Source organism: Lolium rigidum, chromosome 2, assembly GCF_022539505.1.
Source record: "Lolium rigidum isolate FL_2022 chromosome 2, APGP_CSIRO_Lrig_0.1, whole genome shotgun sequence".
NCBI classification, from domain to species: domain Eukaryota; kingdom Viridiplantae; phylum Streptophyta; class Magnoliopsida; order Poales; family Poaceae; genus Lolium; species Lolium rigidum.
In genome coordinates, this window is record NC_061509.1 from 191752639 (window position 1) to 191770618 (window position 17980).

Here is a 17980-nt window from a genome sequence, read left to right on the forward strand (position 1 = left end):
CTCCACCTGCCCCAACATTAACGTAGCGATTACCCTTCATCTGCGCCTCCATAGTTCCTTTGGACCGTGCCTCACCGATGCTGCGGTGACTGACATTTGAGCCTTGTCCTCCGAGTTGAGCCACGTGGACATCCACCATGATGTTCCAGACTTACGTGACGGCTGCCACACTAACAAAAAACTCTCAAACAAGTGTTTCTATGTCAAATCTTTCAGGCATTTGCAGATTGATGATGTGGTGACTAAGGTTTGGAGGAGTGTTGCCTAGTTAAAGTGCAAGATTTTCTGCTGGCTAGCTCGGAAGAAACATCTCCCTACCAACGAGCGGCGGTTCCGACACCACCTCTCTGCCTCCGTTGCCTGCCTCTCCTCCAACCTTGATGAAGACACATATCACTTGCTGCTCTCCTGCCCCCAGGCGGTGGAAGTTTGGGCTTCTTTCCAATGCGATTTTGACCCAGGCGCATATACCAGTTTTGCTGACTTCTCCTCACTGTTGCAGCTTCGAGGAGTCCACTATCAACACCACCATTACTTGGAGCATCTGGAAGCGGAGGAACACCCTAACTATCAACAGCGTTGTGGAGAGCCTCTTCCTTGTCTCTCGCAGGTGTATCGAGGATGTCAGGCTTTGGGCCTTTAGATGCAACACCCCTCCTCAACCTCCTTTCTTAATTCTTGGTGTATTGGATATGACCCCCTTGAGATCCTTCTCTACTTTAGCTTCCTCCGCCCCCTAAAAAAGCGCTTGCAATGAATCCCTTTATGTTCTTCGGTTTGGTTATAAAGTTGTTCAGGCTGGCGTAAACCCGCCGTAGTCCGGGTAAAAAAAAAGAGCTTCAACGCAGCTGGTGTGGAACCTAGAACCCTATACTATAGGATTGCCCTACATGCATGTTGTGCTTCAGAACACAGCGTTATCGTTTTTAAGGTTGGTGCTTCAGAGTGAGCCACTCATGTTACCAGACAACCAAATCATAGTTTATCGTGTTCGCTGCTACCGGGTTGTGTCTCAACGGTTATGTGGGACATGTTTGCCAAGGTGTGATCCTGCATATTGAGAGAAATAGTTCAGTAGAGACTTATGTTTAGTTACATTTCTTTATAAAAAGTTAAGAGGGAAACGACTATAAAAAATAACCAGAATATCTCAAGCCCTAGGGCGTAAAACCAAAACGTGAGATGTTCTCGTCGATAACTAGACGCATATGAATATTTCTTCAATTTTTAACTTCCAGTGCCCCAGTCTTGAATATATGTTGGGTGAGTATGTCTCTCTACATTGAATTTGGTATATAAAAACCTCATCAATTTGCATATGGGAAGAGAACACAACGGTGATTTCTATAGAGGTTGTGTGAGTATGTGTTTCTACATGGTACCCCTGTCTTCAATAGATGTTGTGCGAGTATGTGTGTCCACATTGTACCCTGGTGATTCCTGTAATACTAAGATTTGAAATGTTAAATATCGTCAAACCAAGAGTAATCTAAACTGTGTGCTTTTTTTTAAAGTTCTGTGATATATAGTTCCTACAAAGTTCCTTGAAACCAGCTGTCTTGTGTGATTTGTCTATCTACATTGTTTTTGGTATATATGTAAGAAAATCATTAAATTCCATATGGAAAGAAGAAAAGAAGGTGCTTGTCCGGGCATGAGCGAGTACCAAACTACAAAATCAGCATGGGGAACATATCAGAGTACATATGTGCACAACGATGTGCATATGAATCTGCACAAATTAAACCGTTGAACGAATTTGTAGTCCTTGCGCTCTTGCATGGATCACTGAACTACTGATGGTTGCATGTGAGTTTGATCACACTGCATGCATGCACGTTCGCCCACTCCTCATCTCTTCGGGCTCCCATGCTTACCTGCGCCTCGCTCTGCCCTATAAATACGACCACGCCCTGCTCACTCTCTCAACTCACAAGCAAACCATCCTCTTCAGTCCTCACTGCAACACACGAGCTTCTAGCTCTAGATCGACTGATCGGCAATGGCGTCGACCAAGGCTCTCTTCCTGCTGGCTGTCCTCCTCGCGTCCGCGGTCCTCCTTGCCGCGGCGGCCACCGAGCAAACTCGTGAGCTCCATTGTCTTGTTGTTCTTCGATCGGCGTACATATATATATCGCTAAATTAACGCAGCGCGTCGGATCGAGGGCTTACGATATGCTATATGCGTACCAAATGTGTGTGTGGTTTGCGTGCAGATGACAAGGAGGAGAAGGTGAGCACCAACAGCGCCGGCGTCCAGGACGACTGGCATGGCGGCGGCGGGTACCCAGGGCGCGGGGGCGGCGGCGGTTACCCTGGCCGCGGCGGCGGTGGCGGTTACCCGGGCCGCGGCGGCTACGGGCCCTGCGGCAGGTGGGGCTGCTGCCGCAGTGGCTACCGCGGTGGCTGTATGCGTTGCTGCGGGTCTGCCAACGAGGTGCCGGAGCCCATGGATCGCCCGGAGGTGCACAACTAGCCGGATCGATGTCCTGTTGGGTACGTAGCTGCCTAGCTAGCTTGCTTGGTAGTAGCTTGGAGCGATGCTCTGGAATCTTTATCCAGGGTCCTGAATAAAATAAATCTCAGTCGTGTGCAAGTGAACTATCTGCGCGGATGAACATATGTTCTAGTACAACTACGTGCTCGTCCTTTGTTTCTTTGGAATAATAATCATTGTAATGTGTGTTTTTTTAAATAAATCATCAATGTGGTGTTTTTTTAAATAAATCATCAATGTGCTGTGCTTCCGAGTCGACCGATCGCAGAATGATGAATCTGGTACGAAAGTTGGCCACGTGTCCTTCAAGAATTTAAACATGGCAGATCAATGAGACCATTTTTTGCTATTTCAGTGGATCTAAATATAATTATAGATAACTTATGTCGAAGCTGCAGTTTCACGGTTGCTCCAAATACTGTACGGCGTGGAGTTTGATTCCTGCACAGAGAAGACACCTACCCTGAGGGAAGCATGCCACCGCCATATATACTTGTAGATAAAGAGGACGTCTACTCGGAGAGAAGCTATGGATGAGGAGTATATGATGCACCCACGAAGAATAAAACCTGGAAGTTGGTGGAAAACTCAAAGTGTAGCCCGAGCTACACATCTCCTGTTTTTATACAAAATTGGAATTCAACATTTAAAATTTCAAAAAAACTGAAAAAAATGTGAATGTAGCCAATGATGTACTCTACCACTGTGCAAATTTTTAGGATGAAATACGTTATATTAGAGGCTACACAAAAATGACAAATTCGATAAATGTTGGAGGTTTCAAAATCTATACTGTTTAAGTTTTCAGATCCATGGATTTGTGAATTTTGCACAGCCCAAAACACTGAGTCTTTCGTATTGCTTTTTTTTTTTACTGTTGTAGAGTACTTCATTGTGTACCTATAGAATTGTTTTCCTATTTTTTTTAAACTATAGACCATTTTCAATTTTTTGAGAAAACAGGCTACATGTAGCCTGAGTTACAAAGTGCCACACTCGAAAGTTGGTTCCGCACATGCATGGTACAAATATCATTTACTGAAGATGGATCTATAAAATTAAAAGAAGAGCAGATGGTTCTGTAAGGCCAAATTAGTGGCCAAAGGATTTAACCAACGGTATGGTTGTAAAATAGTTGTAATTCGGCTTGTCTTGGCAATTGTTGTTTAAAATAGTTGTAGTTCGGCTTGTCTTGGCAATTGTTGTTTTCAGGGATCGATTTTGCGATAACTAGATATAAAGAATGTGTTTTTACATGGTTTTCTGGAAGAAGATATCTACATTAAACAACCACCAGTTTATGAAGACAAAAGGAGTGTGAACGATGTGAGCAAACTTGACAATGCGTTGTATGGATTGAAGCAAGCACCAAGAGCATAGTATTCAAAGTTGAGTTCTCAACTCATACACTTGGTTTCGTTGCCTCGAAATAAGACACATCTCTATTCATCTATCGTAACTCCAATGCCACCATTTTTATGCTGATCTGCAAGAGATGCATTGTGGAATGACTTGCGGAAGGAATTTGCCATATAAGACCTTGGTGATCTCCACATTTTTTTGGGAACCTAAGTTCAAAACATTAATGATGGATTAGTACTAAGTCAAGAAAAGTACGTTTAGGATGTATTGATATGGAAGACTGCTTTGGGGAACTGTTTTGGTAGGTGTATTGCAATGACTTCAAGCCAAGATTCAATCAAATATGAGTCCACATGACCTACTTAAGGAACAAGCTGCCCTAGGGTTTATTCATAAACCAAGCAAAACATTAGTTTATTGTAAGGTTTTGCAACATTATTAATAGAAAATGATAATACTTTATTGATTAACTAAATAATTATTTTATTGGTGAAATAAAATGAGACAAACAGAAAGATCATAAAGACACCTCCACTTTTTGTAACTCTATTTTTTTGTGCAGTAAAAAGAGTCACTTACTCCGCTCTTGTTCACCTTCGGGACCATTCGTTGAGATCTCGAAATATCGGGACAAAACCAAACCACACAAAGTAAATTGCACAAACCAAATTAATAACCTCGAAAAGTTTTAAAATACGGGCGAGGTCAACAATTTTTAGAACGAGAACTATCTGTGCAAAAAAGGAGTGAGACTGTGCATGCGATACATGGTGTGTCTATTTATTTTGTGTATTGTATATGCACCCCACGGGAAAAGAATGTAATTAATCTATATACATATCAGGGTACATACATACGTGCACATATCTAAAACAACCTAGGTACGTACTACCTCCGTGACATATATAATTATGGGGGAGGGAGTATATATATCTCCTGTTTTTATACAAAATTGGAATTCAACATTTAAAATTTCAAAAAAACTGAAAAAAATGTGAATGTAGCCAATGATGTACTCTACCACTGTGCAAATTTTTAGGATGAAATACGTTATATTAGAGGCTACACAAAAATGACAAATTCGATAAATGTTGGAGGTTTCAAAATCTATACTGTTTAAGTTTTCAGATCCATGGATTTGTGAATTTTGCACAGCCCAAAACACTGAGTCTTTCGTATTGCTTTTTTTTTTTACTGTTGTAGAGTACTTCATTGTGTACCTATAGAATTGTTTTCCTATTTTTTTTAAACTATAGACCATTTTCAATTTTTTTGAGAAAACAGGCTACATGTAGCCTGAGTTACAAAGTGCCACACTCGAAAGTTGGTTCCGCACATGCATGGTACAAATATCATTTACTGAAGATGGATCTATAAAATTAAAAGAAGAGCAGATGGTTCTGTAAGGCCAAATTAGTGGCCAAAGGATTTAACCAACGGTATGGTTGTAAAATAGTTGTAATTCGGCTTGTCTTGGCAATTGTTGTTTAAAATAGTTGTAGTTCGGCTTGTCTTGGCAATTGTTGTTTTCAGGGATCGATTTTGCGATAACTAGATATAAAGAATGTGTTTTTACATGGTTTTCTGGAAGAAGATATCTACATTAAACAACCACCAGTTTATGAAGACAAAAGGAGTGTGAACGATGTGAGCAAACTTGACAATGCGTTGTATGGATTGAAGCAAGCACCAAGAGCATAGTATTCAAAGTTGAGTTCTCAACTCATACACTTGGTTTCGTTGCCTCGAAATAAGACACATCTCTATTCATCTATCGTAACTCCAATGCCACCATTTTTATGCTGATCTGCAAGAGATGCATTGTGGAATGACTTGCGGAAGGAATTTGCCATATAAGACCTTGGTGATCTCCACATTTTTTTGGGAACCTAAGTTCAAAACATTAATGATGGATTAGTACTAAGTCAAGAAAAGTACGTTTAGGATGTATTGATATGGAAGACTGCTTTGGGGAACTGTTTTGGTAGGTGTATTGCAATGACTTCAAGCCAAGATTCAATCAAATATGAGTCCACATGACCTACTTAAGGAACAAGCTGCCCTAGGGTTTATTCATAAACCAAGCAAAACATTAGTTTATTGTAAGGTTTTGCAACATTATTAATAGAAAATGATAATACTTTATTGATTAACTAAATAATTATTTTATTGGTGAAATAAAATGAGACAAACAGAAAGATCATAAAGACACCTCCACTTTTTGTAACTCTATTTTTTTGTGCAGTAAAAAGAGTCACTTACTCCGCTCTTGTTCACCTTCGGGACCATTCGTTGAGATCTCGAAATATCGGGACAAAACCAAACCACACAAAGTAAATTGCACAAACCAAATTAATAACCTCGAAAAGTTTTAAAATACGGGCGAGGTCAACAATTTTTAGAACGAGAACTATCTCGTGCAAAAAAGGAGTGAGACTGTGCATGCGATACATGGTGTGTCTATTTATTTTGTGTATTGTATATGCACCCCACGGGAAAAGAATGTAATTAATCTATATACATATCAGGGTACATACATACGTGCACATATCTAAAACAACCTAGGTACGTACTACCTCCGTGACATATATAATTATGGAGGGGAAATGTGTTCTTGATGACATATATAATTATGGAGGGGAAATGAGTATGCACATATCTAAAACAACCTAGATGCATTCTTGATGACCGATGCACCCCAGGCCAACGAAAAAACATTCTTGCACCTATATTTAAAAGAGCATTGTGAGAGGGGAAATGTGTGGGCTCCGATTCCAGCCGCAAAAAATGTAAAACCATGAGGGACATCAAATGAAAATAGGGAGTATCTTACGTCATGATAGCGGAGAGAAGGTCTGCCGGTGAGTCGGCGGAGGCAGCTGCAGCGGCCAAGACAGCTGAGATCATCTCATCTGGCAGGTCGCCTAGGCTGGCGACAAGAGCTCGAGCGGATTTGGTGGGACTTGGATGATGCTCTTCGTCCTCAACGGCCGGCGGCATCGTTGATGAAAAATAACGTGCGAGGCTACTTGCACTCTTATCAGGATCTAGTGCTTAGAAAAGACGATTTTTGAAGCTTTATATGTCTAGCAAACAAACCAACTGGGAATGAGTACGACGCTGGGTATGTGGACATATAATCGCATGTTGTCATTGGAGAACAAATACCAAAATGACAGTAAGAACACGGCTACCATTTCTGCCCGTGCTATGCATGGTTGTTATTTTGGCTGATGAGGACAGTTTGAAAAATACACAACCTTGACCGAGCTTGGTTGTTATTTTGTTATAGATTGGCCGTGGAATAGTAGGCTATTTTGGTGAACGGGATTTGCCTCGCTCCGACAGTTTCAAAAATAAACAACCGTGACCAACACTTGGTTGTTGTTTTGGTATGATTTTTGGACCGTGGTATGGTTTTCATTTTTGTTTGTGGTATTTGCCTCGCTTCCAAAGTTTATAAAACAACAAATGTCGGCGGTGCAAAAAACTGTGGTTGATACATCATTTTCGTCGGCGTGTGGAACACGAAAATTCCACCCAACAAAGTTGTGTACCGCAAAAAAAATGGTGTGGATTCTTGTTGTGTTATTAACGGGAGGGCTGACGCCGTGTGCTCCCTTAAGGCTGGTATTGTGCTCCCTATAGAAGATCCAATGGTGAGATGAGTATGCATAGCTATCACCCATGTTAGCAGACTATTTCCCATATATATATATATATATATATATATATATATATATATATATATATATATATATATATATATATATATATATATATATATATATATATCGACGCGGATTTGCTACCAAGGGTGGTAGCTATGGATAGTGTGGTTCCCAGCTCCACCAGGTGCAGATCAAACAAAAAGCAATTCACCCCGTGTAACGGCGTTATGTTCTTTGAAACTTTCTCGCGCTTGACGACGGTTGAATTATAGCGAAACAGCAATAAAAACAGCGCTGCAAAAAAAAACGTAGTTTTCATCACTGAAAAAAGGACACCCCCGTCTTGGCGTGTATGCACCATTTTTTCCCCGTATTGCAGCGGTTGGAAATTTGTTACTCAGGGTGGTCTGATTCCAAAACTCTCATGCGGTATGGTTGGCATCTGTTTGCGTCCGACTAAAAATACACGAAATGCATGACGTTTTTTATCCATGGTTCACTTTCCGTATGTGTTATCATCTGGCTGTTGTTTTCTGAGTTTTTTTGTGCCTTTGCGATGCCAACGAGGGAGTGGTTTAGTTTCTATTCGCATGTCGCTATCAAATAGAGATGCAACAGGATATCTAGCCGATGGTAACTTGTTGTTTTGGATTTTTTTTTTTGGATATTTTATGTGTTCGACCGGCACATGGAGATGCTTCCTTTCAGCCGAACCAAAATCTTGCAGTTTCCAGTAATGTTTTGACAACCTATCTTCGGGTGTGTTTTTCGTTTCCTGGATTGTATATTTCCCAGCGAAGAAAGACAAGCGCAGCTCGTGCCGTCATGCTACATATAACGTATCTGCCGCTTGCAGCCAGGCAAGTCCAAGGCACTGTACTCCGTGAAGTGAGTGAAAATATAGATTGAAAAAAAAAATCCATCCATGGAACAATAGTGCTCTCTGGCATGGATGAATGATAGCAGCTGCCCATGTCTTGCAAGATGTGTATCAGCAAATGTAGTACAGGAAGAAAATCTTTGACGGTCCTTTCTGGGCAAGCAAACTCATAACGTCAATCCGTGAATTATTTCATATTAAAATCCTCCAAATTTGGTGAAAAGGTCGATGGTCATGTCGCTCTAAAAATGTACTCTTTAATAATAAATCTAGTTGAAGTGATGAAGGCATTAGACATTGTTTGATGGATTATTTATCGTTCTTGATTCACTCATGGGGAGTTTATACTACTTTGATTGTAAACATAGATAAGTGGATTGCAGAAAAAAAAAAGACAGTTTTACATTCTCCTTAGATTTTTTTTAGTCGGTGCACGGTGACCGTTGAGAAGTTGTTGATTTAAAACCTTATATGCTGTTCGCAAACGACGCAGGTTGACCTCGGCGGGCACGCCTCATGCTGTCGCATCGTGGGTGTCAGGAGCCGTAACGAGCCACGGTGAAGAAATTGTCAGTTCAGAATCAAAATGGCAATCCGTCCATGGAAGAATCCTACTATGTGTCATGGATGGATGGTAGTGGCTGTTCATGTCCTACATAGTGATTATCCTTAGATGATTTATGCGAAGGAAAGATCATCGAAACCTAGAGAAATGCGATCATATATGAGCCGACGTCGAAGTGTTTCTTTCTAAAACTTGACACCTTTTTAAAAGCTGATTAAATATTCATATGTTGACGCCACCACCATGCCGTATGATGGTTGTCGTTCAAGAAAATCAACATTAAGCCGATGAAAAAGACTATATAATCGTTCTAGTATTTTAATTCTACCGTGGGCATGGCATGATTGTCATTTTGGAAAAGCAGAACCGTGAGCCCTTTGTACGAATAAAAAAGCGTGCTATATATTGGGGGCATTGACAGATCAAGGCGGTGGAAACGTCGTCGGTGTAGTTTTGCTCCATAGTGCGAAAAGCTCAAAATCAAAACGTCTCGTCTGGCGGCATCATGGCAATTTGTGAAATCTCTCATAAAATCACAAAATTTTGAACAGTAGAATCTTTTTTTGCTTCTGCTGGCAACCATAAAATCCTGGCTCACTGCCTTGTATACAGTATGGCAAAAAATGTTTGCTATGCAATTAATTTAGGGGAGCAGAAAGCTAGTTTTTGGAAATAGTAGACGTGCATCTCAAAGAAAACACGTGTGAAACATTACACAAACCTAAACATAAATCGTCTTCCATGGAAGCTAAATGTGCCAAAGGCATACAATTCATTCTTGCTAACTTAGCTGAAGATTCAATCTAACTATCGCTAAAAACGCGTGCAAAAAAATTGATACATTATTGAAGCTTTGCAACAGCTGCCATCAGTAAAAACACAAAACGCCACGTCTTGACTTCATGGCGCTGGTCGGGACTCGGGAATCGAGCGTTCCACGCCGGCCGTATCCATCATGCACGCAGTGCCCAAGCTCGCGTAGCGCATCACCTGGCCAAGTGAGGCCGTGCGCACGCACAGCGCGGCGCCGGCAAGGATGACGCGGCTCTCCCTGATGTCGACACTGCTGTTGAACACGATGATGGCCATCGAGTAGATCGCCTCCTTGTGACAACCGACAACGGCCGCAAGTATAACAAGATCTAAAAGCGTAAAAAAGAATAAAAAGGACTGATCAGGCATTATGCAAATCAAAGTTACTAGCATACCATGCCAAGTGTATAGGAGGCGTCAAGGTTGCCGGAGCCCGCTCTCTTGCATGGACGGTGAGGCACAGCTGCGACGCCTTCTTGAGAACAAAATTGTTGTGTCCTAGCTATTCCAAACATTTTTGCACCTGCAGTAGCATCCTAAAAAAAAGAGAGACGATAATCTATTGTTCTTGCGTACGAGGATCTTACATCATGGTAACCCCTGCTAGGTCGGCCAGCGACCCGGCGGATGCAGCAACATCAACAATTATGGAGACCACCATATCATCCGGCAGATCATCGAATCTGAGATGTTGCTCCTCCTTCTTGTTGGCTGGCGGCATGAAGAAGTCATACACAGCACGCGCCATGCGGGTCGAGCCGCAGCTGCTGCTCCACGATGCGGGCGTAGGTATCTCGTGGCGCTTATCGTCGGCGGCAATGGTGCCGCAGACGCGAGCCAGGACGCCGTCACCGCGCGCCCTGGCGAGGCGTGCGGTGTTGCCGTGGGAGACGGCCGTGGCGCGCTCCTGGAAGCGTGTGTAGAGGAAGCTGATGTAGGGGTTGTTCTCCGTCCTGAGGTCCATGCGCCGGAGCCGATGTGAGGTGCTGGACGGTCGTCTCGACCGCGCGCATGTCGACGCGGCCGGAGAGGTACAAGTACTCGTTGAGGACGTTGTCGTGGCGGTTCTCCCCGTCCAGGTACAAGATCTGCGAAAAACAAATGGCGCCCTCAATGAATCAAACCTCGCGTCCACATATCCACCGAAAAAATAAAAATCCTGTCAAAGTTAAAGGAAACTTCTAGCTTACCATCCCAAGTATGAATGATGCATCGAGGTTCCCGGCGTCATTGCAAAAGTTGCAAGAATTGTTTGGCGCCAAGACACCATGATTTCACATGGATCGCGATGAGGGGGGATGCATTCTTGATGACCGATGCACCCCAGGCCAACGAAAAAACATTCTTGCACCTATATTTAAAAGAGCATTGTGAGAGGGGAAATGTGTGGGCTCCGATTCCAGCCGCAAAAAATGTAAAACCATGAGGGACATCAAATGAAAATAGGGAGTATCTTACGTCATGATAGCGGAGAGAAGGTCTGCCGGTGAGTCGGCGGAGGCAGCTGCAGCGGCCAAGACAGCTGAGATCATCTCATCCGGCAGGTCGCCTAGGCTGGCGACAAGAGCTCGAGCGGATTTGGTGGGACTTGGATGATGCTCTTCGTCCTCAACGGCCGGCGGCATCGTTGATGAAAAATAACGTGCGAGGCTACTTGCACTCTTATCAGGATCTAGTGCTTAGAAAAGACGATTTTTGAAGCTTTATATGTCTAGCAAACAAACCAACTGGGAATGAGTACGACGCTGGGTATGTGGACATATAATCGCATGTTGTCATTGGAGAACAAATACCAAAATGACAGTAAGAACACGGCTACCATTTCTGCCCGTGCTATGCATGGTTGTTATTTTGGCTGATGAGGACAGTTTGAAAAATACACAACCTTGACCGAGCTTGGTTGTTATTTTGTTATAGATTGGCCGTGGAATAGTAGGCTATTTTGGTGAACGGGATTTGCCTGCTCCGACAGTTTCAAAAATAAACAACCGTGACCAACACTTGGTTGTTGTTTTGGTATGATTTTTGGACCGTGGTATGGTTTTCATTTTTGTTTGTGGTATTTGCCTGCTTCCAAAGTTTATAAAACAACAAATGTCGGCGGTGCAAAAAAACTGTGGTTGATACATCATTTTCGTCGGCGTGTGGAACACGAAAATTCCACCCAACAAAGTTGTGTACCGCAAAAAAAATGGTGTGGATTCTTGTTGTGTTATTAACGGGAGGGCTGACGCCGTGTGCTCCCTTAAGGCTGGTATTGTGCTCCCTATAGAAGATCCAATGGTGAGATGAGTATGCATAGCTATCACCCATGTTAGCAGACTATTTCCCATATATATATATATAGTGTGCAATATATGCGTCTGCTTGTGCTCAAAGAAAACGAAAGAGATGCAGGATTAAATGCATGGTATATAGCTGGTTAATAGACCCACACCACGTTATGATGGAGAGCGACCATATATACACGTACGTTAAGCATTTCTCCAAGAAGAGAACTAGGGATGTCCAAATTCAGAAGAAGACATCCATATCTTATCCGAACGATTTGGAATTTTGGATCTATTGCTACACATTAATAATGGACCGCGGCGAGGTGTATGGTACCCCGTATGTGCACAAGGGGTATCAAACAAGTGTACGTATGCTGGGGCCTGCAGTGCTGTCCAAAAGCAACAAGGTCCACGTTACGACGCGCCCGATTGACTGCCGACGAATGAGTCAACCTCCATGGTGTCAACTTGACCATATATAGCTGCTCCTATATGTGCAACCACTTAAAGCAATGGAATTGTATATACATCACTGGATACATATATACTTGTCCTGAACTAAAACCACGACAAAACTTATAAAATAGAGGGAAAGCAAAACAACCTAAATGTATATTTAGTGTGCATTATGTGCGTCTCCTTGTGTTATGCTCAAAGAAATTGAAAGAGATGCATAATTAAACGTATCGCGTATGTGGTAGATTCATAGACGACCCACCATGGTGTCGATGGAGAGTGACCAAATCGTACATTAAGCACTTCTGCAGTGGCGGAGCTCCTTAAGATAATAGTAACTTTTTTTACTATAAGCCTTGTAAAATTATTCCTTCACTAGTTCTTTACAAGCTGGGGCGTGGTGCCCTCCCGGATTGTATATAGCCACGCCTCTGCATTTATTTATGTACATGGATCTCTAAATTTAGAAAAGACGTGCATATCTTATCCGATCAATTTGGATAGTACCTAATATTTTCTCCGTCTAGAAATAAGTAAGTCGAATTTATCCAAAATCGCATTTATCAACGCGCTTTAGTGTGTAGATATGTGCGATTCTAGATAAATTGCTCATCTAGATAAATGCGACTTTGAACAAATTCGAGTTATTTATTTTCGGACATAGAAAATATGATATTCCAGAGCTGGCCGATTGATGTGTGCATGCATGACGCCAAGTCCAAGTTTGTCGTGTTTTCCTCGCAGCCGCGGCGAGGTGTACAGGCCCCGTATGTGCACACAGGAGGTGACCAGCAAGTGTATGCTGCTGGGGCCTGAGAGACGTTAATGGATACCCATCCAACAGCAACAGGGTCCACGTTACCAAGCGGGCGATGAATTCCGACGAACTAGTCACCCTCCATGGAGTCAACTTGGCCACAACTGCTCCTCTATATGCAACCACTTAAAACAATGTAATTGTATATACACCTCCTGAACTAAAATCATGACAAACTGAGAAAGGCTTCGGGGGTCTTACTCGCCGCACATGAAGTGGTGTACCCAAGTTCGAGCCTGCACTATCTTAGTGAAATACCACGGTGGAACCTCCCACTTTTGGTCTCGTTTTCAAAACCAACAGTATGCATGTACATTATGTGCGTCTCCTTGTGTTGTGCTCAAAGAGAGATTGAAAGAGATGCTGAATTAAACGCATCGTATATGGCTGATTATTCATATACGACCCACCACAGTGCCGATGGAGAGAGACCATATAGTAAGTTAAGCATTTCTGCAGTGGCGGAGCTCGCCAAGATAATTCTTTTTTGAGTAAATTCCAATTTTTATCCTCTATTTTAGAATTTTTGACACTAATTACTCTATTTATCAAGTTTTTACCATAGCTACCCCATTTAGCAAAAGTTACGCCCAAATTTACCCATTTCCAATATTTCGGAGCCACGTCCAAGTTTTTCTCTAACTTTTCTTTTTTGCTCTTGCATGGGAACATGTTAGACCATCAATTTACCCATTACCGAAGGGGATTTCTCTTGTTTTTGAGCCACACCATGGACACGTTGTTCCACAATCCAATGCCCCTCCTTCCAAGATTGCAGCTATCTATGTGCATTGACATGCTGCTTAAGCATTTCGGCCTAATGTGTTGACCGGCATTGACCAAAACAAGGAACTTTGATCCCTAATTCTACCAGTTCACACGATTTGATCTGATGAACTTCTCTCACGGTCTGCAATCATGAACTTCTCTCACGGTCTGTACTCCTAGACCAATCGGCGCTGACAATCGCTGGAAATCATCTCTACGAGTCCCCCATCGTCATAGACTGGTCTTCCCGAACAAAGAAAAAGGTGAGTTGAGCAACATGATACCGGTACAATACCTTGCGATAAAATCTACCTGCCGGAAACAGAACGTGTTTCGTGTCATGTTAACAAGAACACCAACCAAATATGCTCGGGCGGATCAAATGTGGCACTGGATGTGAACAAGAAAATGACCACGAGGATGAAATCGCCTACATTGGCACACCACATCGACCTAACGATCAAAACCCAATAACATGAATGCTCAAATTATTTTAGAGGGTAAGAAGTGGCAAAAATTCCACTAAATGGGGTAGTTAGGATGAAATTTTTCTAAATGCGGTAATTAGTGGCTTGTAAAGTAGGGGGTAAAAACTAAAATTTACTCTTTTCTTTTTTTTTACTATGAGCCTTGTAAAATTATTCCTTTGCTAATTCTTTACAAGGTGGGGAGGTGGCATTCCGACTTGTACATAGCTACGCCTCTGCATTTATGTATGTACATGGATCTCCAAATTTCGAAAGAAACATGCATATCTTATCCGATCGATTTGGATAGCACCTATATTTCCTCCGTCTAAAAATAAGTGAGTCAAATTTATCTAAAATCGCATTTGTCGATGCGCTTTAGTGTGTAGATATATGCGATTCCAGACGAGTTATTTATTTTCAGACATAGGAAATATGATATTCCGGAGCTGGCTGATTGAAGCCGTGCATGCATGACGCCAAGTCGAAGTTTGCTGTGTTTTCCTCACCGCTGTGGCGAGGTGTATGGTGCATTGGTGCCCGTATGTGCGCACGGGAGGTGACCAACAAGTCTATGCTGCTGGGGCCTGAGAGACGTTCGTGCAGTCCCGTCCAACAGCAACAGGGTCCACGTTGCCATGAATTGCCGACGAACCAGTCGACATCCATGGAGTCATCAAGGTCAAGGGAGGGCCTGCAGCTTCCCTCAACTTGCATGCCACAGCTGCTGGTCCTATCTCTTATCTCTTTCTCCATTGAAAGAGGCCAGCCTAGCTCTCCCGCCTATAAATAAGGTCTTGGTTTGCATGGACATTCATCCCATCCATCACTTGCACACTGAAGAAGATGGTGTCAAGCATGGCATCCAAAGGTCTCATTGTGTTCGCTCTCCTGCTTGCGGCGGCTTGCCTCGTCGCCACGGCTGAAGAAACTCGTGAGCTAGCGCAACAAATTCTTTACCGATCCGTTATAGACTACGGTGTAGACTGGGATATACGATCATCATGAGAACTCCTCCTGCTACTAACTTGCATCTATGGATACATTTTCGTTCATGCAGAGGCTAAGAAGGAAGAGGCCAAGGCTGGCGTGCAGGGCTACCACGGCGGCGGCGGAGGCTACTACGGGGGAGGTGGAGGTTACCACGGCGGCGGCGGAGGCGGGGGATACCACGGCGGCGGCGGCGGTGGTGGCGGCGGCGGCGGCTACCACGGCGGCGGCGGCGGCGGCGGTGGTGGAGGCTACCACGGCGGCGGTGGCGGCAGAGGAGGCGGCGGTGGCTGTCGCTACAACTGCTGTGGTCGCGGGCGTGGTGGCTGCCGCTGCTGCGCGAGCCCCAACGAGATTCCGGAGCCCATGTACCGGGCGGAGGTCCACAACTGAGTACCGGCCAGTACCAGATGCAGACGCCTACGTGCGAGCGTATATATAGCGCCGTACCCGTACGTGGTGTTGGTGCACGTACGTGGTAAGTAATAATCGTACGTTACGGCCAATAAAAAGGCGGGTGCATGTATGTACACATACACGTACGCGTTGCACAGTAATCGTGATCCAACCTCGTAGTATTACATCAGGACTTTGTTCCTGTCAGCGTATTCACCCTATAAGACTTGTCTTTCTTGCTTAATGTAAAAAAAAACTCTTGTGCGTGTTCACGCGAAAGACAAATTTCAGCACTCCTTTTCTAAGTAACGCAAAAGGAAAATTTCACTATTCCGTCCGTTCAAATGCAAGTCGCGGAATGTTTTTCTGACAGTGAAACAATGTAAAAGCTACATATTTACCATCATCAATAATTTTGAATTTCCAACAATGGCCATCCTTACCTAGCTTCTTCCTCGCGGGCTGCTTGCCTCAACAATAGCATCACCCGTCGCGGGCTCTGTGCAAAATCTACCCCCTCTCGTTCTAGCTCTCTTAGCAGCGTTATAGCAGGATGGATTATAACATCCCAGGTTTAGAGGCAATAAAATGAGAGAACACCAAAGTGTGCATTGCATTCATGCATAGAAAATCCGGAGAATTTTCGCGCTTTCAAATAAAACTTACCACAGTAACTGAAGTTTCACTTGACTTGCTGGAATTGAAATAGATCATCAAATATAAATTTCACTGTGATCTTTGCTAAAACCTTGTTTTGGGTAGAGATGATTTGATCTATGGGCCAGATCAAATGAAAGTAGATTTACAACAAACAACACCTTAAGTAAGGGTCAACTACAAGATTTTATAAAAGATCTCAACATGGCATTCCTTGCAACAACACATTCTTTAAGAATCAAACCCTAACTTAATAATACTTAAAAGTAAGCAACTACATTTGTGTGTAATTTAATTCACTTCTAAATAAGGTAAACCACAGGGTTTAAAGTGCATAAAAGCCACACATTTTTATTTAAATCATAACTTATTAAATATATGGAATATCATAAAACTAAATCCATTTACATTACAAATTATAGTTCAAACTATTTGAATAAAACTAACTATGAGTATTTTGAAACTCATATGATCATGCCTTGGTGAAATCAAATACCAACTATCCAAAATGGAGAAATAACCCTCAAACTTGACCTTTTGACCAATATTATAACATAAATCCAATCATACATGATATGGTGCACTATTCACAAAGTATAAAAGCATTCACAAGATATTTAGTAACAAATGCCACTTGGCCATCCAAAAATAAATCATATGAGAGGATAATCTCTATGCCACATAGGATGAAAATATCTACATGACTTGCATCCTAAGATTTGCCACCTCATGCCCAAAGGATTGCTATGGATGGGAGCATGACAACCAAGAACCTTACTCATCACAACAAAACAAGAGTCACCCACCTAGGTGTCATGATACTAGAGCTTGCCCAAGCCTATAAAAGGAGCCACACCCTTCATCCATTTGGTCATCTTGTACCATCCTACAAGAAAACCAAAAAACCTTGAGACATTCCATGCATTAGCTAGGATCAAGATGAAGAAGCTAGGAGGTGGAGGCATACCACAAGATGCAGGTTTATCAGATTTCCAGAAGAACAAGCTACATAAGATACCAAGGTAGAATCCCTAGGCAAACCATATATTCAGAGGATCATATCATCATCTCTTGAGTAGGACCTTAGGCTAATCCAAGACATTTAGAAGTGAGAGAGATTATAGATGCTAACCATAGCCATGTCTATCCTAGAGAATACTAGAGTAGTATTAAATCTTACTTGTTCAAATCAACCTTTAATCTTGGAGGTGAGATTAGTGAAACATAACCAAAGCTTATACCCATGTCCTAATCCTAGTTGTGTATCACTTGGGTGATCACTATTAAAACCCTAAACCCCATTTGAGTTTCAATCCAAGTATCCTTTTGGAACATAAGCAGAACCCTGCCATGCCTCATGCCTATTTT

General features: G+C 42.7%; 2 protein-coding genes across 2 annotated transcripts; both read left to right on the top strand.

Annotated features, from left to right (window-relative positions):
* Window positions 1–1916: 1916 nt before the first annotated feature.
* LOC124687891 (glycine-rich cell wall structural protein-like) lies at window positions 1917–2485 on the top strand. The gene is made up of 2 exons (XM_047221620.1): window positions 1917–2087; window positions 2217–2485. The coding sequence occupies exons 1-2, from the start codon at window positions 2003–2005 to the stop codon at window positions 2474–2476; spliced, it is 345 nt and encodes a 114-aa protein (XP_047077576.1). The 5' UTR covers window positions 1917–2002; the 3' UTR covers window positions 2477–2485.
* Window positions 2486–15368: 12883 nt separating this feature from the next.
* LOC124692757 (glycine-rich cell wall structural protein-like) lies at window positions 15369–16264 on the top strand. The gene is made up of 2 exons (XM_047226189.1): window positions 15369–15503; window positions 15630–16264. The coding sequence occupies exons 1-2, from the start codon at window positions 15428–15430 to the stop codon at window positions 15950–15952; spliced, it is 399 nt and encodes a 132-aa protein (XP_047082145.1). The 5' UTR covers window positions 15369–15427; the 3' UTR covers window positions 15953–16264.
* Window positions 16265–17980: the final 1716 nt, after the last annotated feature.